Source organism: Motacilla alba, chromosome Z, assembly GCF_015832195.1.
Source record: "Motacilla alba alba isolate MOTALB_02 chromosome Z, Motacilla_alba_V1.0_pri, whole genome shotgun sequence".
Taxonomy (NCBI): Eukaryota; Metazoa; Chordata; class Aves; order Passeriformes; family Motacillidae; genus Motacilla; species Motacilla alba.
In genome coordinates this window covers 56,179,674-56,205,147 of record NC_052046.1, presented here as the reverse complement: position 1 = coordinate 56,205,147, position 25,474 = coordinate 56,179,674, and the positions used below count along the sequence as shown (strand labels likewise).

General features: G+C 37.3%; 1 protein-coding gene across 21 annotated transcripts in view; it reads left to right on the top strand.

Moving 5' to 3' along the window:
• CCDC171 (coiled-coil domain containing 171) overlaps positions 1 to 25,474 on the top strand; it is a 206,358-nt gene that overhangs the window by 97,782 nt on the left and 83,102 nt on the right. For 18 of the 21 annotated variants that reach the window (XR_005255448.1, XR_005255450.1, XR_005255449.1 and 15 more), the window contains 3 exons: positions 3,758 to 3,903; positions 6,562 to 6,616; positions 18,726 to 18,857. Coding sequence is in view for 17 of the 21 variants with exons in the window: in XM_038125193.1 (XP_037981121.1) it covers positions 3,758 to 3,903; positions 6,562 to 6,616; positions 18,726 to 18,857 (333 nt within the window). In the remaining 4 variants the exon portion in view is untranslated. Of the gene's footprint in view, positions 1 to 3,757; positions 3,904 to 6,561; positions 6,617 to 12,673; positions 12,871 to 18,725; positions 18,858 to 19,553; positions 25,184 to 25,228; positions 25,303 to 25,474 lie in introns of those variants that run through there. The other 3 variants (XR_005255451.1, XM_038125194.1, XM_038125199.1) reach the window with 3 other exon arrangements.

Sequence of the window (25,474 nt, the reverse complement as noted above, 5' to 3'; positions counted from 1 at the left end):
CTCTCCAACAAATGTTTTTTCATGCTTAATTTGTGAGGGGAAAAAGGTAAAAAATCTAAATGTTTCTAAAGGAAACTCCTTCTAAAGATTCTGATGAAAACTCAACTGATCTATGAGATTTTGGGAGACTGGAGAGGAATGAGCACAGTGATGTCTGAATTAGCACCCCAATGCCTAAAAACATGAGAAAGACAGATAACTGGCATTTTACAGAATGTTAATAAATTAGACTTTAGCTTCTAAGTTGGTTCAGAATCACTTGTACTTGAAAGTGAAAGCTCAGCATCTTCACAGAACTATGTGCAAACATACTATGTTTTTAAAACCTTTATTCTTCTTATCACAGTTAGCCTCAACTTTCTAACAGTTGTAATTGTCCACAGAAAACGTTTCAAGATAAATGCATTATCAGGTTTTAAAATTTTCTTATTTTTGTAAATACTAAGACCTGGGGGGCAAAATAAGGGCTATATTGTGGATTAAATGAACTATCTCAAGGCTGTGCTTTTCTGATAACTGAACCTGAAGTGACCTTTCTCAGACACAATTACAGAGCTGTATGTTTTTCCTTTAATTTCATCAGGGGTTTAATTAGTATACAAATAAAACTTCCCTTATCTTCCTTTCTACCTAATTGGCTTGTCTTTGCTTATATATGAAGAATGTGAAAATGGGCTGTAATTAGGATGACCGTGTTAACCTTTTTTTCTCAAATGTACTGTTGCCTAAAGGCCTCAAAGCCTAAAACCAGTGCTTTGGATTATTGCTTTGCAATCACTATGGCTCTCCCATAGGTTTTCTCATGAGCAGAAGGGCTTTGGGTGCTGCAGGTTCCCACTGCTTAACGGGATCTTCATTCTTCTCCCCACTAAATGTTTATTGATTATCTCACTGCTCCACACTCAGCCTCCAACAACTTAATATCAGGTGACAGTCAGGAGAGTTCTCCAAGTAATTAGAGTGGAGCATTGAGGGAACAATTAGGAGCAGAGTTATTAAACTTGATTTATCCTATTCTCTCCTGAACACTTTCTTGGATATCAGAACATCACACTTTCACAATCTACCCTAGCTGAGAAATTAGTGGCTAACCTGCTGCTTATCATTGTTGCCTTGCTGCCTTGAGGCACACCCTCTTGGTTTCAGTCACTCATCTGGAAATATTAGAGTCCATAAAGTTTATCAAGGGTTTTAATTAGATCAATCTGAAGAAGCAAAAAAAAGAGGCTTACCAGCCATTATTTTATAATATACCACACTGTATTTGAACATTTCCAAGGCTTGACTTTAACCCACAGTAGCAAGAAGCTTCAAGTAATTGCTGAAACTGCTTTTGGAAGGCTCAAATCAGTTTCCATTTTGCTTAGATATTGGGATGTTACTAGATAAAGTCTGAATCCTTTAGAGATTTTTGTAAATAATGAGGTTCTTTTTGAATATAACAGAGCAGTTCTTCAGTGAGATACTTGATTTAACCATTTCTATATTGCTTCTATATTGCTTCTATATTGCATAGCTGACTATGCCCCTTTAAAAAGTTAGGCCCTGCTATTGCCTCATTAATAGGCATGTGCTTGCAGTGAGTAACCTAGGTTAGTTAGCAGGTTAGTTAGCAGCTCATAAAAGATTTTGACTAGTGGCTCTTTTCATTTTTCTTGGTCAGTAATGAAAGATTTATATGGGAGCCGACAACTCTTCAACCCCTGCAGATGGATAGCTATAATAAAAATAAAATAAATATGCATAATGTTCCTATTGTCCTGTCTTTCTCTACTCTAACTGCTAGGATGTTGGGGACAAAATCCATTCAACAACATCTGCATCAAAAACTTTTCTTGCATCAAAATACTAGCAGAAACTACTTAAAATCAGATTTTTTCAGTCAGGTGGGAGACTGGATTGGACCAAACATCGGTAACAGAGACCTTGTTCTGTGTTCAAATATAGTCCATTTGTCAAAGGTGGGAATATGGCGGAGGGTTACTTGACTAGGTTTTCAGAACTCTTTCCTCAATGTTGATAGCAAACAGTAAACACAGTAATTGTAAGAAGATAATGCTCTTTGTTTTTGAACCAGAAATGGATCCTTTTATCCATGCTAATCCACATTTCAGTTCTTGGAAATAAAATTTCTGAAAATCTGATCATTCACAAAGTCATGTATTTAGACGGGGATTTTGATAGCTGCCGGTGTCTTAAGGGTAGAATTTTTGAAAGCAAGACTTCTGGTTTTGAATATCCTTGTGCAGTGGATGAACGCCATCTGTGTGTTTATCTTTCCTTAGGGGAAGTATATCAGTGTTTATTGAAAATAAGGACATAAGAGTCAAAATAGAATTATTTAACCTGCAGTCATTTGAACAAGAATAATATTAACATTTCTGGGTTCAGAGTTTCTTACGTAAACTTCAATTTTTTTTCTTACAGTTGTGATTAATTTCAGCTTAGATTTTGTAAATTCCTGAACAACACTTCAAGTAATGGTGCTATACTTTCAAAATACACCACTATTGAAGTATCTGGTTGCCTTGTCTCTTTAGGAATGTAAGAAGACTTATGCCAGTCCACAGATAACACTTTATTTTACAGGACTGTGCAGTCCTTTGCTGTAGATTACTATTTTATAGAAAATTTCTCTATTATAATGCCTTTTGAAGCACCTCTGACCCTTAAAGAGGTCTGAAACTTCTTCAGATTAGTTGAGTTTTCAGCACCCTCCAAATTTTTATCATCATTTTATATATACTATTTTTCATACTCATCCACAGCATAGTACATCTCCATGTTCCACAGTCCAGGACAAGTACTGAGTACAAATTACGCAGAGCATTCTTAGAATTCAAGCAGAAAATATTCCCATAAATTTTGAAAAAAAGATACGTAAGAGCTCAGTCTTGCAACTGTGCAGCCTTCTCTTCTGTATTTTAGAATCTATCAGGAATGCTATGTGTAAAAGAATGTTTATAACCACTGATTATAATTTCTTTCTAAAAAGGCAATTAACAGCTGTAAGTAAAATGTAACATGTAACAAATTATGAAATCAAATTATTAATACTCCAGTCTATAAATGTATTGATTTATCCCAGCAGAAAGGAGTAGCAACCAGCCAGGTTCTGTATTAATTAGTCCTGTGTGCTATTTTTCACCTATTAGATTAATCTGAATTGATTAAAGCATGTTGTGTTAATTCTAAGCCAGAGGGAAATGTTTAAAAAATATACATACTATTTTGCATATTGGGAAACTAATGTTATAATAGTGAAAGCACCATAAAATAGATTGTACTTGATGCACTAACAGAGAATATGAGATTATCTATTCTACTGAAATTTCTGAATAGTGCAGAATATTTAAATAAATGCTTCTGTGTTTATTCTCTTTCATTGCGAATTCATTTCTTTAATGTTTATTTTAAATTAGGTTTTGTGACTATTTTGTGCTCTCTAAAGCTGTACTCTTGATTATTTCCATTAGATCTAGTATTTGTAAATATAGTACTTGTAGCACAGTGTATGTCCCTGCTTGATCAAAATATAATTTTATTTTATAAATATATTTGTACACAGTCGATATGCTAAAAACTGGGAGCTTCTGACTTGGTAATATTTTGGTAGAAAATTCTTAAAACCTTAGTATGCAATGATCCAAATCTACTACACAGTCAGTCTGTTTTCCACTTTGTTTAATAGCCTATGGCATAAACTGAAGTTAATTATTTGGGCTGACAAGTAACTCTGTTTTCTGTCTGCTTGCAGAGTCTCTCTGAGGCAACGATGGAGCTGAGACGAAGAGATCGATTTCTGCGTCAGCAAAATAGACTTCTTACCCAGCTGGAGCAGGACAAGCGTCGACTGAGCGAGAGCATCCGTGATGCAAAGAGTGCCCTCTGCACGGCAGCAAAGTGAGCACTGGGACCTTGGGGAGATCACTTAAAACGGACAAAAGATCAATTCTTACTTTCATGCACAGGGTTTTAGCCTTAGCTAATGTAATGCTAGAAAACAAAAGTACATCTGTGTCTCTTTGAAACTCAGTGATAGACTTCGAAAAAGAAAACTGTTCAAGATACTGCACGTTACGTTTTCTGTAGTTATCCCATAATAGTGCTACAAATTCTTGGTCCAAAATGCATAAGCATTTTGTCTTCCAATTACCTTACTGATTTGACAACATCTCTTTGGTAGATCCTTCACATTCTGTTTGTTTAAGGAATTATTGTTTGTTCTAAAAGGGCTGAAACCCATTTTGGACCTAGGCTTATCTGTGGAATAGTATAGATATTTCTTCTGATTTCAAAGAGCTTTGGATTTAGATGTAAGCCCCATGCCTTTTTATACTATAACTTGAAGAATGGAAGGAAATGTTCAGGGACCATTTTTGAAAGTATTGGTAGTCAAAAGCTGTTCCATTGACTTGAATGAGATTATTAATAACCTCTTAGAGTTATGTAGTCAGATAAAATTATAAATCCTTTCAGACTTTGTTATCTATTACTGTTACAGTAGTATGCACTTTGAATATTATTGGTCCATGGCCAAGATTTTAAAAAAGTTCAATTTAAAATTAAAATTTCTCGTTATACATGGGGTAGATTTGACCTCTGAAGAACAATAGCTTAGAAGCTTTAAGGGGCTTATTCACCAGCAAAATAATGTAATTAATATAGTTATCAGTGATATGTTTAACAAGCTAATTAAAATGACAAATATTATTTAGTATAAGTGTATCAAAGCAGATTATGACCCAAAAAAGGATTTGTTCTTAAAAGCCTTCTCCTTTTCACCCTGCCCTTATCTATTTTATGCACTCCAGTAAGGATCATTCCCTGTGGCCATTCTTATATTCAGAAAAGGTTTTTTTGATGTGAAAACTTCCAAACCAGTCATTGTTCTAACATAAGAACACTATGGTATGTTCTAACATAAACAGTTCTACTTGTTCTTCCTAACAAATGCAAGTGCAAGTGTCAAGTCTTCATAACAAGTGCAAGTGTCTCTTTCTTCCTTTGGAATATGTAAACAAAGTAGTTAAATAGACTTTGGTCTTATCCAGAAACTCTTTATTTTAATATCAGTTCCATGATCTAAGTGATTGTAGGCAATGCATGGGTGTCTTTCAGTTTCTTCCTAAATTTTTGTAGTGCAGTAAAAGACAGCAAGATGTCTAGCTTGTTCTGAGAATGGCTGTCTTGATTTTCTTTTAGTGGTGGCTAGCAGTTCTTTCCACTTTCCTCCTGAGTAAGAAGCAATATTAATAAAAGTGTCTGAAACAGTGAACCTGACAAAAATACAGTAGTCTTTTGATAATTTCTCTGTGTTGTGGTTTAACCCCAGCCAGCAACCAAGTACCCTGTCAATCTAGTCCAAAGAAAGGCAGGATCCTGAAAACAGAAAAGTCTATGTGGCTTTATTAGGAATGTAAAAGCCAATTTTACTCTTCTGGCCACCTTCCTGTATTTTCTGTTAAGATAGTATGAATCAAGAAATGAGAAAGCAGCCATCATTCCATGGGGAAGAATGCCATGATTTTGACTGGAGAAAAAGAGGCTGAGGGAAGACCTTATTGCTCTCCATAGTTACCCGAAAGGAGATTGTAGTGACGTGGGGCTTGGGCTGTTCTCACAAGTAACAAGTGATAGGACAAGAGGAAATGGCCTCGGGTTGTGCCAAGAGAGGTTTATATTGGATATTAGAAAAAGATTCTCTCCTGAAAGGGTTGTCAAGCATTGAAACAGGCTGCCCAGGGAAGTTGTAGAGTCTGGAGGTATTTAAAAGATGTGGCCCTTGGAGACACAGTTTAGTGGTGGGCTGGGCAGTGCTGGGGTAATGGCTGGACTCAGTGATCTTAAGGGTCTTTTCCAACCTAAATCATACTGATTCTATGGATTCTTGTATTGTAAAAGCTCAAACAAAATATACACATACCTGGCAAAATAGGAGACAGTCATGGAATATTGAGGTGTATTAGCTTTTCTGGCATGGATTCTATTTGACTTCTTATGGTCATGCTCTCTTTTCTCCTTAGTCATATGGTATTATGCAACTTCAGTTCTATTTCTGTCAATCATGAGTTGAGGCCAAGTTTTTTCATGACAGCATAGCTGATGAGAGCTGTCTGTCTTACTGTAGCCCTAATCTAAAAAAGGGCATTAGAGAATTGTTTTATTCTCTAAACCTCTCTATTGTAAGGATAGGATATTTGGCTGGACTTTTGGAAATGTAAGAGAATGTATTCTCTTCCTGCTAGAAGACTCCATTCAACATGCCTTTTACATCTAAAACTCTCCAAGGAAGCAATAGCTGTTCATGAATATGTCCATAATAACAGCTAGTTTGATAGCCCACAACAGAAGCAAATTTCATGTGGAAATACTCCAAATACTGGTACATGAACTATTTTTAAAGGTTTGCATTGGAGAGAGGAGAGTCAAAAACATAGTACTTCGAGTTATCAACAATTATTTGAAAAGACCTGATAGTTAAAAAGTAGCAGAAAATGAATTTCTAAATCAGGTGAGTTTCAGTTCTATGATCTACCTCTTTTTTTTGTCTTGTAATAGAGACAGAGAATTGATAATTATTCATATGAAAGCTGTGGAAGACACTCTTCATAAGGTAAGAATTTAAAATTATTCCTCTGATTTGTATTTCTAAACATATCAAAGTTTTACCACTGCTTTTGCTCAGGGAAGGAGAGGAATAGAAGTTGCAAGCTGGCTTCCTTTTCTTAGTGTTTATTTCCACCTTCAACTTATTTTATCCTAAAAAACGGTTCATTTTTAGTGAAATAAAATACAATTTTGTATCACACGAAATTCTTATTTCTTACTACAAAACTTAACTACAAAATCCACTTTTCTTCCCTTAATGCTGAGACCACTATTTCCAGTTACCAAGTGAAGATGACTGAAGATCCAAATAGCTGACAATTTCTATGGAGCTAAGTCTGTGCCGTGTGAGCCAGGGGTCATTTGTGATGTCACATGCATAGTGGCCATAAAACTATATGGCTTTGTCCATGCTACTTTAGTCTTTGCTACATGATAAAACATAAGGAAAAGACAGTAAGATGTAACCTGTAGTCAGAAACTTTCATAATATTTTAAGACATATTTTAAATTGAGTAATAATCTAAAGTATTCTCTTTGACTTACACAGTTTTGCCCTGGTACAGCATTATTTGAAAGTCCAACAAAGTTGTATACTAATTATTTAGGCAAAATAACTGTTGTTGATTGTTTTGTAACTGTTTTTAGTCTAGAGCAACACAAAGCAAAATAAGTGTTTTATTACCTTGGAGTGTTAATTTCCCTTATCACATCTTGAATTCACAGCAACATGGGAATCTATTCTTCATTTCAGTTTCTGTGTTCACCAAAACTAATTTAATTTTCAGATACTTTTTTCAAGTCTTTCTTTCTTTCCTTTAATGTTCAAGAAAGTGACAGAACCTAAAACTGTGTGTTTTAGCTGCAGCAAACTGTGCTGCTAGAAACTGTCTTGCTTTTTGCCCCTACCTTTTTCATACTGGCTTCTTTTAAGCTTAAAAACTCATGTCATGCAGAAAGTGTTGTGTTTTGCAGTAAGAGGTACATGTCCTTGGCATTCAGAATTTATTGTCCTGGATTGCAAGGTTACATTTTCGTTTTGAAAGTAATGCTATTATGTGCAAAGATTTGGGGAAAGCCTATAGAGAAGGCCACATGCTTAGTACTGATTAACCTGATGCAATGAATTGATTGAGAAACAGCCATCTTTCTTCTGAAAATTTTACTTACCATATTGCTTCTTAATTTTTGATGTACATAGTTGTTAGGCCCACGTAGCACGTTAGTAAGTAGCAAAATAATTTATCCTTTCTGGTTTGTCAACCTAAAGAATGAAGAAAACATAAGAATTAGAAATGTCAGGATGCTCCTTTCAGCAGGAACTAAAAAAATTGATGGTAAATCATTCAAAATTTGACATACTATTTCTCCTAGAAGAACAAATGGAAATTATTGATTTTGTTTGGGAAGTATCTGAAATGTAAACCCTACGTCATAATGGTAACTAATTACCTAACATTAGTGAACATGGCTGATATGTAAACTATAGTTTACACTGTTGTTCTTAAATCTCAGCTTCACTGTTGTTCTTAAAGGGTTTCTCACACAGTAAAAAATCAGAACATGAAGAAATGGATTGCGTACTAGTAAAGGAACCATAAGCCTTTCTTTCTCCACTAGAAATTCTGGGATTTATTTTTGTTTCAAGAAAGAAATCAAAAGAAAATGAGTAAAGTTCAGAATCAATTGAAGTTGGACAAGCACTACTATTAACTGCAGCTTTACTTACAGGAGTTTGAAATGGAAGGTTTTGATATTTCTGTGTTGATGTATTCATGAGCAAATATCCACAAAATTCCACTGTATCACTTCGGGATCTGTATTATTAATTCATAATGCTAAATTTTTACCTATAGATCTCAGATGGATTTTACAGACATCCTTAGTAATCTTAGTTAGACTCAGGATAAGACAGTATACTCTGATCCATTAAAGTAGCCTCATTCCTTTCCATATTCTATCCCTACAAGAATTCCAGAAGTCAGCAATGTAGGTACTAGATCATCTGCCTTTGGGTATATGGGGGTGTAACATTCTGCAAACAAAAGTAAGAGAAATCAGAGCTGAGGGAAACTATCTCTGTGCATGCTTCCAGTATGCCACTAGCCCAGAGATAATTTACACCCCTTTCTGCCCCTCACTGTGACTGGATGGAACATCTAGTATCATACATTTGACTTTGCCAAAAAGTGTTTGGGCATGCTTGTGCCCAGAATGATTATTTCAAGACCATTGTGGAGCTACCTTTTTAATCTTCATGAATATTTATGAAGCATAACTGTTGAAGAACTTGAGCACTGGATATGCTAAGAGAAAAAATATTTTTAGCAACTAGTTTCATGTCCTTCGTAAAATTACAAGATGTTCTTTAGAAGGTTATTTTTTGTCTTACCTTGGGTCTTGTCACATTAGCCATCTTTATCCTACTCCTGGAACTGAATTATTTCCACAAAAGTTCCTGATGAAATAAGCAATCTTTCTTCATCTTATACCATGTAAATATTATGGACAAATACCTAAATGCAAAGTGAATGTTTTAACAAAATTAAAAAATCAAAACAGAATATCACCAAGGACAAACAGAGACCTCAAGAGGATTATGGTTTGGTTCAGTTTTATTCTCAAATACTAAAGATGACCAAAAGGTAATAGCAAAATGATAACAGAAATTAATAAAATTTTACAGAAACAGTGATGAAAGGAAATTCCATCTGCTTGAAGTTCAAACATTAAAATTTTCTTCAAATGTCTTCTAATAAAAAAGAAAATAATTTTAAGAACATGTCTTATTTTAAAACCCATGGCAGTCTTTTTTTATGTATGAAAAACAAGTTATTTCTTGAAACACTTTCCTCTCAAAATGTTGAGGTTATTTTTGTTATAAAATAAATCCTTGTTATGCTTGCTGATAAACTGTATTCCATTATTAATTTCTTCTTTATTTTTTAATATTCTGGTTGTATAAGCAGTGTAAGAGACATTAAATCTACTCATTTCTATTACTAGATTCTTTAACATGTGTAGTTAATCATCTGTTAAGTTATGGTAATAATGCTAAGGTTGTGGGTTCCCTTTATGGGCCAGTCATTTAAGAGTGGACTTCATGATCTTCGTGGGTCCCTTCAGCTCAGAATATTCTGTGATTCTGTGATCCTGTAATCCCATCAGAGGAAGAAATAATTTTACACTATCTCTGCTAAAATCGTAAGCTTTCCCCTTGTATTTCTTCTCAGTTTGAGTGCTTTTTTTGAGTTTGCCTTGGCCAGCAGCCAGATGCCCACCCAGATGCTCTCTCAGTCCTCCCAAACAGGACGGGGACAAAAGAGGATGAGAAAGCTCATGTGTTGAGATATAGATAGAGACATTGTGTAGCAGTTATCATCACAGGTAAAACAGCTAACCTGGGGAAACTATTTTAATTTATTTTTTGAAATAGAATTGGAGAGGTAGAAACAATTTAAAAGTTAGCATTACGCTGCCTTTTAATCTCAGCTTCACTTGTGACTTCTCTGCTCATGCTGTGAGGCACAGGGGTTTGCAGTCAGTCCACACCAACTCCTCTGTGCTGCTCCTACACCCTCATGCTGTTTCCCTGCATCACTGTGGGCTCACCATGTGGGCTGCCATCTTTCAAGAATATCTGCTTCAGCGTGGACTCTCCATGGACATTAACTCCTTCGGGAACTATCCTGACGGGATTTCCTGGACCTGCTCTGGAAGGGAGTCCTTCATGGAATGTGGTGTGGATATGCCCCAACATAGTCCTCTCTCTGTGCTATAAGGAAATACCTAATCCAGTGCCTTAAGTGTTTCTGCCTCACTTCTTTTCTGACTTAGATACTCAGTGTTTTTTGTTCCCTCCTTCTCTCCCTGTGTGATGGGTTTTTCTCATTCTTAAGTTCATTTTCACAGAGGAACTGCCAACAGGGCTGTGCGGCTTAGCTGTGACCTCTGGTGGGTCGGGAATCAGAGGTGTCTAGAACCAGCTTTGTCCTGCACTCATCTGTCCTCACAGAGGCTGCACCTACTACACTGCTATAGCTGCCTCCTTTTCAGCCTGCCTAAATCCCTGTTCTCTACATTTAGCCTGTGTTATACACCACCATGAGAAGTCATTCTAGTGAGCCAGCCTTCAAAGTGACAGAAAATTGTTTGTTTTTCTGTACTCTTAACTATCAAAATCTTGACAAGCTTAGTCTATCATAGTTTTCAGCCTGTCCTAGCTGCTTAGAATTTGGCTGTTTTAGCAGGTTAATAAAATACAATGTGCTCGCTGTTTTTCCCAGTATCAGTTAGCAACCTACTTATTCTAATACTTTGGGACACACCAGGGATCAAAGCAGCTATCCAGTGTGCTCCTTTCCTTCTGGCACTTGGTCAGAAGAATTATTCTTTGCCCACTTCTATAGTGCACTTCATTTCTGCTGATTGAAAGGTTCATATGCTAGCTATTCCATGCAGACCTGTCAGCAGTCTGATGCCTTGAAATCAATCCACTGTTGTGTTTCATCGCCTCGCTGCGACCCCTTTTGACTCCTCTGAAATGCCCCTAAACTGTTTATGAGATCCGGGTCCCATGACTCTATCAGTTGAAAACAAAATATGAACGCTGTATCATCCATCCCATAATATATTTTTAAAAAATACAAAGACAGAACTATCTTTCTTTATCTAATTTAATGGTTTGGGTTTCTATAATACAGCACATATAATACAGTTGGAGATGGGGTGGGGCCATTGAATACTTGAGAATTAGTAAGGTTGTAGCAGTAGATTGTTAATTCTGATGTGGTCCATAGCAATCAAATGCATTTCCTTACGATGACAGTTTTATGGCCTGCAAGGAATTAATTTTCAACAGGTTTAAGTCCGTATAAAAGTGACTACATTGGAAAAAAACATTCAAGTGTAAGTGGCAATAATTGTTAGTTGCAGCAATGAGACCACAAATTGATCAGGTTCTGGAAGAAAAGAACACTTATGAGATTTAAGTTAGCTGTCTCTGTCAGACTCCAGTAGATATGACCTGACACATTCAGGTATACCAATCAGCCACATTTCTCTCAATTAACTGGGATCTATAGTCCATCATATTATTTAGTTATCTCAATAATTATTTAAAAGCCCTCATTTTAGAGATCTCAACTTAATTTTTTTTTTTTTTGCCTAACCTAATGAAGCTCCCAAGATGGTTTTTCTGGGTGTTAGACACGTTAATATTAAGTGTGAAGTCTGCTTTATGTGTGTGCTCAAAGTCTGTTCATCACTGTGGTCCTGGGTTGTTTTCAGCTGGCCCTATCATAAGCCCATTGAAACAGTGAGTATGTGTACATGCAAAAAAATCATCAAGAATACCCAATTAGATTGTTAAGATTCTAAATAACTTCTGTAAGAGGTTTGCAGTAGGAAACCAGCTATTATTTCTCTGTAATAAGAAAAAAATGCAATAAAAATATTACTTTTTCTCCTCCCCCATCTCAAATGAGTGCTTCTTAATTTCAGTGTTTGATGAATGACTTTTGTTTCCCCTCCTAGCAATCTGACTTCCTTGATCCGTGTTCCTAAAGATCAGTTGTGCAGGACATACAGGTGTTAGCACAGCTGGCTTGCTGATGACAACTCTGTCCATATAGCTGTCTAGTGTGTCATCACTCATATTGTTCAGTGTCATTCTGACCTAGCCAAGCTAAAAATGGTACTCTAGCTCAAGAGGGATTTAAAAACCTTCACAAAGTAAAGATAAGACATTGCCGAATGTCATATCCATGTGCTTAACTGTTTTCAGTTTGGATGTATCTATGTAACTAATTTCAGGATGCAGTTGTCTTTATCTTTTGGTTTTCTTTGTGGTTTTAGGGTGTTTTTTTGTTTTTTTTGGGGGGGGGATTGTTTGTTTGTTTTTTTTGGTTGGTTGAGGTGGAGTTTTTGGGGGTTTTTTTTGGTTTTTTTGGTTTTTTTTTTAAAGGCTGAATACTTGCATAGTTTGCCTTCAGTAAGGAGAAATCTTTGTTTGGAGAACTGTGGAATTATTGAATACATTAACTGTTATTTTCTCCCGACATAGGTTCATTTTCAACCCAAGGTTACTGAAATCTTTTCATAAGGGGTGTATTATAATGCACATCTTGCATCTGTAGAGAAGCTTAGGTGCTGTGGTCAACATCTGGAAAAAAACAACTCTGGATCAAATTAATATCTTATTCAACAGACCATGTAGTGTGTGGATGTAGTAATATGAGAAAGCTTGAATTAATCTTATAGGTAAGTCTGGGATGGTAGTCTGCTCTGAAAATTAATTTCCATAATCTTGACTAGTCCTGAAGGGGGGAAAAAAAAGAAAAAAAAAAAAAAGCCAAGCACACCCAAAACATCAATTTTATGAGATATATCTCCTTCACACAAACACTGTTGTTCAGTAATTAATGCTCTCATAGAAAGCACCTGTGAAATGGCTTGTTTTGTAATTAAATGCAAATTTGTATGGCAGTAATCAGAAAGGATAGTCACTGAATCAGTATGCTAATACAGAGATTTTCAGTAGTTATTCTATTGAGGTAAATATTCAGTATAACTAATTGTGATAATGTATGGCCACCATACACTAACATATGTCAAAATGCTATTTAAACCCCCATTATCAAGAGAAGTCAGACCCTTGGATTTGAGGAAATTTCTTTTGATGAATGAACATCCAATGATCTGATGGCTTTTAATGATGACTCAAACCTAACTGTGAAGGCCATGTAACAAGTATCCGTTAAACTGTATCCCCTTCTGTCCTTTAAGACACCTCTTGTGTGAGCCAACTACTTCGTGATTTGGTGTAGTTTGGTTTTTATCCCTCTCGGGAAGAAAGGTTTGATGGAATGTTTTTGCAGTTCAATAGATGAATTTGTTTCCAAATACCATTCCACACCTCATTGTCTCTCTAATTGTGTCTACAGTTTTCCAGTTTTTAGGTGCTTGATTTAAAGCGCCTTCAGTTTAAGATATGCAGTCTTGTTGCAGACTTGTCACAGGCAGTCTCTTGACTTCTGGAGTGATCCTTGGTTGCTGAAACATCCTTATAGAAAATATTTTACCTGAAATTATATATGCCCTCATTCGATAAGATGAATATACACTTTTTTTAGTAATTTCCTTACTTTCAGAGCAGACTCAGACTGGTATTAAGAGCAACCAATATTAACAGATTTACTCTATGATCTGACAGGGTGCTGTGGGAGGTACTTCTTTGGATAGTACTTGTGCCAAATCCTGCTGCAAATAATTTGGGGTCTGTATTCTGTTAAATGGATAACACTTAGATTGGTCACTGTTTTCTAGAGAGCCCAAAGTATATGAATGTATCATGAGAAAAATAATCTGTATCAGCAACTTACTTGAAGAACTACTGTTATCAAGACTATTAAGTACTACTGTTGGTGGAACTTCCTTCCTGTATATTCATATGTATTTTTAATACAGAGTAAGAAAACTAAATGTGAAAAAATAGGAAGGGTCCATGAAGGTTTAATTCTATCCAACAATGTATAAAATATTATTCTTCTTAGTTCTATGATCATTTGTATAACACTATAACAAAGACTTGTCCATTCAAAGCAGTTACGTAGTAACTTATTTCTGATAAAATGCTTCCCATGACAAAGGACTGTGTGTGTCTGGTAGGTATGCATATTTTAAACCTGTGTAATATGGCCCCCACGCGACATGCTGCCCTGGAGGTACGGACACTATGCAGCTAAATCAGACACATACTTGCAAAGATGGTGGTTAAGGCTAAGATTTGCTTTCAAACTGCTTTCTTCTACTTTAAAATTCTAAACTCATTATTGTTGTTGTATGTCACATGCAGAACACATAGCAGTGGGTAGAAACCATTTTGCTTGTACTTTTTTAGAATGATTTCTGTATTTTCAGTTTCTGTTATATCAGCAATATGGTGATCTCAGACAAACAGATCTTTTCCATTCGCTTATCACCAAATCACTGTATATCTTGTTCTGCTCTTTAAATTGTAGATGATATGCTATTTAAAAGGTAGTAGGAAATTAAAGAAAAATAAGCCAAAAAATAAGTATTTTTTAATGTAGAGTTGGTGAACTTTGAACTTACAAAATATTCTCATATATAGCTTACATTGTGAAGTTTATATCCGTAAATAATTTTATTTTGTTTTCACCATAAGAAAGCATTGAATTAGAAACAAAATAAAAACTAAAATCTCAGGTTTGTTGTACCAGTCATATAGCAACTGGGAAAAAACATTAGGAAGGGCTGAGCACATTATAATACCATTTACAACTTCCTAGCATTTAGTACCATGTCTCTATTGGCATAACTGGATATACCACATCAAACTGTGCCTAGAAAAACCAGTATAACTACCAGAGTGGACTGCAGACAAAACAACTATAATCTTGAGCAGCAGAAAATTTGAAAGTTCATTTTTGGACATGTAGAATTAGCCCATCAAATTCTACACCTTGGCTCAGTCAATAACGTAACTTCAGTTTGTTATTCAGTTTCAGCTTTTATCTGAATTAATGACTACTTTATTGATTTTAAATTGAGTAGCTATAGTGTTGTCTTCTTTGTTCCTCTCCTAATTAATTAAGAAGTTAAACACTGTCATAAGTCACTCTTCTTTATTTCAAAATGCTATGAATATTGCAGTAGAGTGTGGATTTGTGATTTTGCCTGTTTTCATATAGTATTTATATATGGCTAAACTGAAAAATGTAATGTTCATATTTAGAAGCATGCTGTCACAATGCTTAACTATACTCTGTATAAAATCACTCTTGAAACTTTTCAGTCTCAGCTAAAATTATGTTTACCAAAATCAGAAATGGCCAAAACCTTCACTAACAATGGAAAAATACAAATTTATAAAATTTTAGAATATAGGGAAGTGAAATTGGTTTTAGACATTTTTAATCATTGCAATTAACCTCATTAGATGATTAGGTGTTTTAGATTTTAGCATAAAGCTCTCTAGCCTCATAAGACCTTTCAGACAAAATGGTCTTGCTTTAGATTTCATATGTAAGAAAAAAAAAAGTCATTAAATACAAAAAAGCTCTGCAAAAAATTTGCATTTTAAAGCTTAGCTGCATCGGATGGTTCTTTTGCCTGTTGAGCTTCCAAAAGTACCCTCTTTTAAAAAAGAAATAAAATCATCCATTTTATCTTTGCATCATGGTTCTATAAATGTAAGTTTGTATGTGAGTACAGTTTTTACTGCATTAGAGAATAAGGAAATAAATAGAGTTTCCCAACTCCTGTTGTTTTGTTTCTGAATCTCAAAAAGCCAATAGACAGAAGTTATTAAATTAGTTATTTACTAAGATTTTGTACAGATCTGGTCTCTCTAACATGAGTCCATGCAGGCATGACCATTATAGCTTTCCAGTGCTTGAACAGGTAGGCAGCATGGAATGTTTTCACTTCTAGTGAAACAATATAGTATATTTGTACAGCATACACCCAGTCTTTTGTTCTTACAATTTTCCCTGAACCCTCATGAGTATTTTTCAAAAGGAAAAGTCTGTATTAATTTTCAGTTTCTCAGTATGCATACTGATGAGATGTACTCTCTACAGTCTAAGTATTTACAAACACAAAAAAGTATTCAGTTTGTTTTTTAATTGTGAATCCTCATTTCAAAAATCATATTCTTTAAGAAGCTAATACGTATTTTTCTGATGCAGTAGTATTAATGGCATTTGTATACCACAATGCAGCCATTTTAAAAATTTGGTTTATATTTTATCGTTCAGGGCATGTCAGACCCCAATACTGAAAGAGAGAGTTTGAAACTAATAGGGTTAAAAGGACTTATACTGTCTGTATTGTGTATATATTATACCTACATTGCTTATACATTGTTTTTTCCCCCCTAGTATTAGCAATCTCCTTTTGTACTTTGACATAGGGATTTCCCTTGTGAATTTTGTCACAGAAAAAAGAGAATCATCAATATCGCAGTTAAACTTGACTTTCAAAGCTAATAGTATCTCATTTGGGGGCTGAAATTTAATAAATTTTCTTTGATTCTGTTTGAGTTTTTAAACATCAAACAATGAATTGGCCAGGGTGCAGTAAAATATTTAGATCTATTGACTACGGTTCAGAAGGGTAGAAGGCAAAACACTGGTGGTTTGATGTTGATAAATTCTTAGTACCTTAATCCACATTAATGTTTTCTTTTATCTGTGTGCATACTGGCAGCAAAGACACTGAAAAGTTGCTTTGTATATAAGCTATAAAAATGTAAATCAGGTGTGCGTGTGTGTATGCGTGTGTGCATGTGTGTGTATTTAAAGCAATGTATTTTGTTATATTCAGCAAGGTTAACATCTGACCAGAATTACACATGCTGACAGAACACTCTAGAGAGTATGTTTGTTCCACAGGACTGTGTATCCTGAACCTAGTGCACTATGTGTGCAAAAAATGTGTGGAGGACCTTTCCTGTTATAAAAATTGCATCATAGTGCATATGTTTGGCAGCCACAGGTATTGACAGGAATTCTTTAGGTCAACTTGGGAAATGTAGGGCTCCCTATTCCCACAGAACAGACGAACGAATAAAATAAAATCTCTTCTTCTTTGTATCAGTAGATTTGCACATGCTTCTTTCAATCAGAGTAGATTTCAAAGGCTCTGCTATTATTTGAAATCTGTTAACTCGTAATCAACATTTTACAAGAATCTAATTTTGTAAGTGGTTACGGAAAAGTAATCTGGGATTTTAAATGCATAGATTTATTTTTTAATTCATGTTCAATGCATTCTTGTGGGCAAGGCAGCCTCTAAAAAACCCTGACATTTATTAAAGTAGTACTTCGTAAATGGTGTATCTATTGAGTTGTGTGTATTTAGATTATACTCGGTACATGTTTTAGTATATATTCAGTGTATGTTTTAGTATTAGACTGTGTATTAGGTCATTAGAACAACAAATTTCTTTTGCAGTACTCAGTGTTGCCCCTCAACAGATGCAGTGTATACCAAATGAATGGACTTAATCTATATGTTTGTACTAACATATATTTGTATGTGTGTCTATCCGTCTGTATTAGAATACAATCTGACTACTGGGATCTCCTGGAGGCGGACATTGTAAATTTTGTATTAAATAGAATGAAAAATGGTTGTGTGGCATCATATGCCGTGTGAACATAAGTGGTGTGGCTGTGGAAGGCGCGCGTTAAATCCGCACGGCGGCCTGTCCGCGCTGGCAGACGGACGCACGACATGTTGCGATAGGCAGGGCAGCGCCGCGCTTCCTTCCCGGAGCGCTCCGGCCTTCCCGCTGTGCCCGAGGACAAAAGCGCGGGCGGCGCTGCCGCGCGCGGCCGGCAGGTGGCACTGCGACACCAACGGCGCGCGGCTCGGCGGGCGGCTGGGGCTGAGCGCGCGCGGCTGGCCGGCGGCGCGCGGGGATCAGCGGCGGCCTGCGCTGTGTGCGGGGCCGCGCCCGCGGAAACTGCGCCAGGGCCTTGTGCCCGGCCCCGAGTCCGCAAAAAGCGGGCAGTTCTTTCTTGCTCCCATTCTAACACCCCCCCCCCCCCCCCCCATCCTTATTAATTGGAAAGCTACAGGTTAGTTAGGTTTGCTTTATTTGTGGATTATTCATTTTATTCTGACTTTTGACTGAGTTGTTTCCTAATGAACCTTATTCTGGAGGACTGATACCAGAGTAGACAGAACTCACATGCCAGCTTCTCACTGATGTGATCACGTGAACTTTTGAATTTCACATCTCATGTTTGTTTCAGTTAGAAGTACAATTACTGTTTCTTTTCTTATGAGGTTTTTTTCAGGCGACAGATCTGTGAAATGTATATGCCAGCTGGGCTACAGAGCCCTTAGTGTCTTTACTTTTCATTTCAGACCAGGGGAAGATGCTTTTTCTTCTTAACATTCTCTCCCAGCACTCTGAATTAGAGATTTATTTGCAACGAAAAATCAATTAGTCCTAAATTTATTCATGGATTTCAGGTCCAGCGATCAATGCAAGTCCACTCAGTGGGCTCAAGGGGACCCAGTTCATCCCAGTTAATGTGTCTGAAGGGGAATTACCATTGATGCTGTTTTTTTCCCTTTAGGTCAGAGATCAGGCCTTGCTGCTGTGTACTGCAGCAGCCACGAATGACTTCACCCCGGAGCTACCCAAACTGCACCTGGAGACCTTTTCAGAGGAAGGGCTGAAGGGCAGGCCAGAGGCTGCAGCATTTCAGGTTAGAGTCTAAAATAATCCTGTTTCTTGTTTTCATTTTTTGCAACTGAGAACAAGAAGCTAGACTGCTCTGAATGTCTGGAGAAGAAAATGCTTCAAAACTAATATAGTCAACTGTTGAAAGAGAAATAATTTTCATATATACTGTTGGATGTGGTATTTCAGAGATGATGTGAGCTTTTAATTTTGCAGGTACAATGTTAAGTAATTGACAGGGATATGACCATGAAAAAACACAAATTCTGTATTTGAAAATTAATATCACTCTATCCCACCCCCTTTCTCTGCTTAATTTAAGCGAGACAAGTAGAAATTAAAAATGGGGCGGGAGTGGGAAGACAACTGCTTGGTCAGTATCAGGTTTTTTCATATTTCAGTTTTAGAATTAACAGTGATCTTTAGCACTCATAATTTAAAAGAAACTGCTATTTGGAATACTTTAGTACAGGAGCTGTTTTGTTTATGTAGGTTTAAATATTTATATGTTTCAAAATACTGATTTTATTAGGAGGAAACTAGGGGAAGGAAGAGAAATTAACTAAAAATGTACACGTCTTCAGCTGTAAAAATGGATTCTGGGCAATGCCTCATTATTGTTTCTAAGTTTATTATGTCTTCTTCTATACAAACTATGCCTTAGTCTTTATAGCTGTACAGAATGCATTATCGTTAAAAGCAGAATATTTTGTTTTCCCAGTAAGAGAACAAAAGGCAGAGTGAGTACATATTTCTTTCATTGTGCTTTTCTGCTTTTCTCTCTGAATCAGAGAGGGTAAAGGTAGTCAAGTAAAGTGCAAGGGTACTAGGAAGTGAAAATATTGCATAATGTGTATACTTTTCTGTAGCAACCTTTCTAAATTTATTGCAGATTTTCAGTTCTAGATGCAGTGTATAATTGCAGAAACAGTGTCACAAAACAAAACATTCAAGAAAGACAGACGCTAAACTGGAAATTTCTCACTGTTGCCCTTTTGCATGCATTTCTTTCAATATGAAAAATATTTAAATTATATGTGTATTATCACGTTTCCATAATAAAGTAGTAATATGTAACACTGTGAGATTCCTGTGCACCTTAGAAGGCACAGCTGTACGTCTCTGGCAGAGGGTATGTTGCAAATGCTTCCCCATACACTGATGATCACTTTTAAAGCTGCACAAAAAGCTCCACAGGTGCACCTTTATTCTAAGAAGCTGTCATAGAAATCACCGGCTTTTACCACTCTTATAATTTAGAAGCCTCTTTGGTGGTACCTGCTTCTTCTTTTTGGCTCATCCCAGCTTCCATACTTTTTTGACCTTCAGCGATTGCAGAAGCATTTCCAAGATAGTCTATTCTGTCATTATTTCTAAGAATAGGAACAGAAGTATAAAAAGTAGCATTTCACATTTGAACAGAGTACTTATTTGTGCTGTAGCTAACCCATAGTAATGCATGAGCTACACTGGCAGTGCAATGATGTAAACCTACTTTTTGTTTACCTGACAGCTTCAGTTACACTTGGTTACTCTGTGCATACACAAAGAGCTCCAGTCGTTCAGTGTGTATCACTGTGAAGTTCCTTTCCTTCTTCCCTTTATCCTGTTCCCCTTTGCTTCTCTTCCTTCCTCTTCTCTCCCTATCTCTAGTTATGTAGTGCTTTTTTGATAACTTTCTAGGAACACTGTAAAGATTTTCTTATGAAATTTTCCTGTTATAGCTGGGAGTCAGCTAATTGATGCTAATTCCATGCAAAACTACATTAAGAGCAATCCTGTAATTTTGAATGAGGTAAACTGTGAGAAATCACTTTATGCATGCTTCTCTTTAAAACCAGTGGAATTCCTTGCCTGCATGTTCTCTAGAGCTGCTATAGCAGTTCTCTAGAACTCTAGTTCTCTAGAACTGCTATACCACAGTTAGTCTGTAATAAGTACGACTCGGTTAAAGGCCTTATTATTTACAAGTGTTAGACATCATTTAAATTTATTGATATTTGATAGTATATTTTTTTAAAATTGCATGAGAAATTAAGATCTTAAATTGGACAGTGTGATAGGGATGAAGCACTGGTTGTTGGAACTGTTGAGTACTGACAGAACATGACATTGTCCTGTTTTTATTATTCATGCATTCAGTTTGTAGTAGGTGGCTGAGATCAGGAATTACTTATATTTCCATTGGTCTGAGTGTATCACTTCTTCATTGTATGGAAGTGGCATGTGTCTTTTAAAAAAATGTACCCTCTAGTTTCAACCTCGAGGTAATGAAATGAAATATTTGGAGACACCATTCTGTATATCTTCTCCAAAGCCTGCACTCTATAGAATGGCTCCTAAATTGCAAGGACATGTAGCAGGTTGAAATGTTAAGTTATTCAACAAGCATATCCGTGCACTAAGCATCTTCTAAAGCACCTAAGCAGCTTCTAAAGCAAGTAGTGAAAGTATGACTTAATTTCTAGGCATTTGTTAAATTCTTGAGGACTGCAGGAGAATTACTATAGTCGTTTGAAAATGTTACTTTGATTGGATAAAAAATGAAAAAGGTGTAATATCTTTAAGATTAAAATGTGATTGCTATAGCTTTGAAAAACTCTCACCTAATATTTAATTGCTGTGAAGAATGTTATGTCACAAAATTGTACTATTTGTTATTTAAGTTTGAAGTGAAAAATTATACTGTTGTTTTCAAGCATCTGGAATACAGTGAACACAGCATTTAAGGTGTGCCATTCTGGCCATGCTCTGATGTTCCTACTGGAGACAAATAGTGGAACCATTTGTGAAGCCTCCTATGAATACAGGATATAGGGTTCAACAGGCAACTAAAATGACATGGTATTGCCAATTCTAGTAGTCTTGCTTGGCAGATGACTATTTAAATTAACCAGTAGAGGTTATCAATTCTTTATAAAGTATAAAGTTCTATTGTGTTCCATCTTTAGAATGAGGCTAAAGTTAATCAATAATCTTAACACTCTCTTCTTTTTTGACTCACAGAGAAAGTGGGCATCCAGAAAACTAATTTTGAATTGTCTCAAGTACTTTCACATTGAAAATGTAATTGATACTAATGCCAAGCATTTTTACCCAAAGACAATTCATAAATCCCCCAAATCAATCCAATGAGATTTAAATGTTTATGTATAAATAATTGAGCATTAGTACATTATCAGTTTGGGGTTCTTCTATTTGAAGAGATAGACACAGAAAGGTAGAAACTAGTACAAAAGAAACTTCTTGAAGCAAATTTAGGTACTTCAGACACATATGTTAATGTTATGTCTTAAAGGAATTATAGTTGATTTGTGCTAAAATAACTTCTAAATATTTATCAGCATGATCCATCCTATCTGAAGACATGACTTCAGGTACTAGTAGAACACAGAAGAGAAACTGGAAACGGATCTGGGAGTGCTGGTTGTCACCACTGTGTCCAGGTGACCAAGAAGGCCAATGGCATTCTTGCCTGGATCAGCAGTAGTGTGGCCAGCAGGACCAGGGCAGTGACAGTCCCCATGTACTCAGCACCTTAAATGCTGTGTCCAGTTCTGGGCCCCTCCCTCACTCACTACAGGACAGACATTGAGGGGCTGGAGTATGTCCAGAGAAGGGCAACAGAGCTGGGGAAGGGTCTGGAGCACAAGTCTTGTGAGGAGTGGCTGAAAGAGCCAGTGTTGTGTAGCTTGGGGAAAAGGAGGCTCAGGGGATACCTGTCCTGGCTTAAAGAACAGGTGTCTGCCAAGGAAGGTGGGAATCTCCCTTGGAATGGAAAATGTAAGCCCCTTCCCTCCAAATTATTACAACTTTAAAATTATGGGGCTTTCAGGCAAAGATATAGGAAAAGGAATAACATTTTTTTATGTATATGTATAACAAGACAAACAGCAGCAGCTGTGGCACTGACAGCCGCCAGAACACAAACCCGCTCCCAGCCCTCTCTCGGCCGCAGGCGCCTTCCCCGGTGGTGCAGTTCCACTCGCAGCCAGCAGGGGCGCTGGTGGCTCCCGGCGGGCAGGGCAGGTGCGGTGACTCCCCGCGGCTGCAGGGGGCGCTGTGGCGCGAGTCCGCCCGCTTCCCTCATGTAGGCAATGGCGGACAGGCGGCGGAAAGGGGATTCCTTTACAAACCCCCTGTGGCAGCCAAGCCCAGTGCCTCTCTGGATGGACTGCAGCAGGACCCTTGGAGCAGCCAGCTGGAACAGCAGAGGTTGCTGGTGGCCACACCTAGGCCCACACCAAAGCAAAGACTCCATAGCCGTGGCAGGAGCTGTGGTAGTCCCAGTAAACACGGGGTGTCAGGTTAAAGTGCAGAAAAACACCCAAAGCAGCTGCAGAAAACAGCAGGGCTGGGCAGCGGCAGGCAGGTTGCTGCAGGCAGCTGCCACAAGCCGCCAGGAGAGTCTCCCTTCAAGAAAGGATCAGGTCCCCTTCTCAGTGAGGTCGGGTATTGGAAAGGTCCCCGTTCAACAGCTGCTCTTGTAAGCTGACACTCGCCCATGATAAGGAGATGTAGTGAAAGACAAAAGCTCTGCAGTGGCAGCGAATCCTCTGGCCTAACAGCCCGGCACCAAAACCACACCTGTGCACTAAGATCCCAGGAGGGAGAGAGCGGGAGCGAGGCACGGGCCCAGACCCTCACCCCCAGCCAAAATCTCATGGTATCTCTGCACTTCCCAAGAGAAAGCACCTCAGCCAAGAGACAGCATCAAACTGCACCCTTCCCTCTCCTCCTCCTCCCAGCCACATCCGTTGTCTCTTAACTATTCTCATTAACATCTCCTAGGCAACAAATGGGAAAAAATTTCTTAGAGAAATTAAAAAAACCAAAAAATTCTAACCTCCAACACCTCATTGCTCTCCACAGCTACCTGAAAGGAGGTTGTAATCAGGTTGTAGTCAGTCTCTTCTCCCAGGCAGCTAGCAACAGGACAAGAGGACATAGGCTCCATCTGTGCCTGTGGAGTTTCATGCTGGACACCAGAAAGGTGGTAATGCATTGAAATGGATTTACCAGGAATATGATGGAATCACCATCCTTGGAGGTATTCAAGGAGCAGCTGGATGTGGGATTTGGTGTTATGGTTTGTTGGTGTGGTGGTGTTTGGTCAAGGGTTGATGATCTTGGAGGTCTTTTCCAGCAGTAACAATTCCATGGGTTTGAGATGGTTAAGTTTTCGCTTTGTGAAAACCTCTCTGCCTCTCTCTGTTTTTGTCTCTCTCTGCCACACGCTCTCCTGCTCTGCTGCCTGTCCATGTATCCTATCTGCACACTCCCCATTGCATGCATGCCCTCCTGGCTGTGCACTTGCTGCTGTGTGCACACCGACCACGTGCACCCACTCTCTAGTGCTTTTGCTTTCCCTCTCCCTGCATGCCTGCTCTTCTTGTGCTACAGATTCTTGAGCTTTCCTTCAGTCAGTCTCTGTGGTCTACTCTGCCTCGGTCTCGCTCTCTCTTCTGCTTCCTGTGCCTCTTTCCCACTCATCTTCCTTGCTCAGTCAGTCTTTCTGTCCCTCCTGTCCCTCTGCCTCTCCCTTCCACCTGCCCCATCTTGCTCCCTCTATCTTCAGCATGTATCTGTCTGTTCATGCAGGTTTAGGAAGTCCACATGGGATTTATATGTACTTCTTTGCTGTTCTTAGGTGTTTTTAGGTTATTTAAGATGAAAAGTGCAGTAATAAAATGAAGGCTTATAGTTTTAGAAGTAATATAGTCAACTACTGACATATATTCAGTGTTAACATATAATCATTATAAATTTACGAAGAACGCGGTTCTTACCATTTATGCATTCATACAGGATTTTGTCATCCATTATCTAATTGTGCTGTAGGTCCACTTTTTCTAATTAATTGGACAAACATAAATGTAGTTTTAGGAGCTTCCTAATTTGTATTTATTTTCACTTGTTTATTAATTTTAGATTTATGCTTGATAGATTAGATGGTGAAAGATATGCATAATTCTGCTGATAATTTTCCTCAAAATAATAAACACTTTTTCATTTCTGTGTTCACTTGTCAATAAAAAAGTTCTTACCAAATTGAGGAAGCAAGTGATTTCAAAGGTAACATTATAATTCTGTCATCATATCTTATCCTGTGTGTAGGGCTTGTCTTTCAAACATAAATCAGTTCTGATAAGAGGACTTAATGAGATGAATTAATCTTAGAGCAGCTGCTTAAAAACAGTATTACTAGTATGTTAAATCTTGTACTTCTGTTATAAAGTTTTTTTTTCTTTTATTAACATGGCTGTTAAAAAAATTCCCTTAATACTTTAGATAAAAGAAATGGTTTCTAGAGTCTTAAAGATGTATCATGCACACTCTTGTAGTGTTTTACTTTTACTTACATTTATTACTTTAATTTTCACACTGTTTCACCAGAGAAGGAACTATCAATTGAATTATAGAGACCAGAATGCTGCCTCCTCTGGTATCAGACTGCTGTTTCATGTCAGGTAAAACTGAGTCTTCGTTGTCTGGGAACTAAGCAGCTGCTATCAGCTGGGCTGCCTTCCCACCTCCAAAAGGACTAATTTCTTCTTCTGCTTTCCAAAAGGACTACTTTCATGCCTAGTGTCAAAATGTGGTGCTTCTGGACTGACCACAAGCCTGTCTAAAATTTACTGT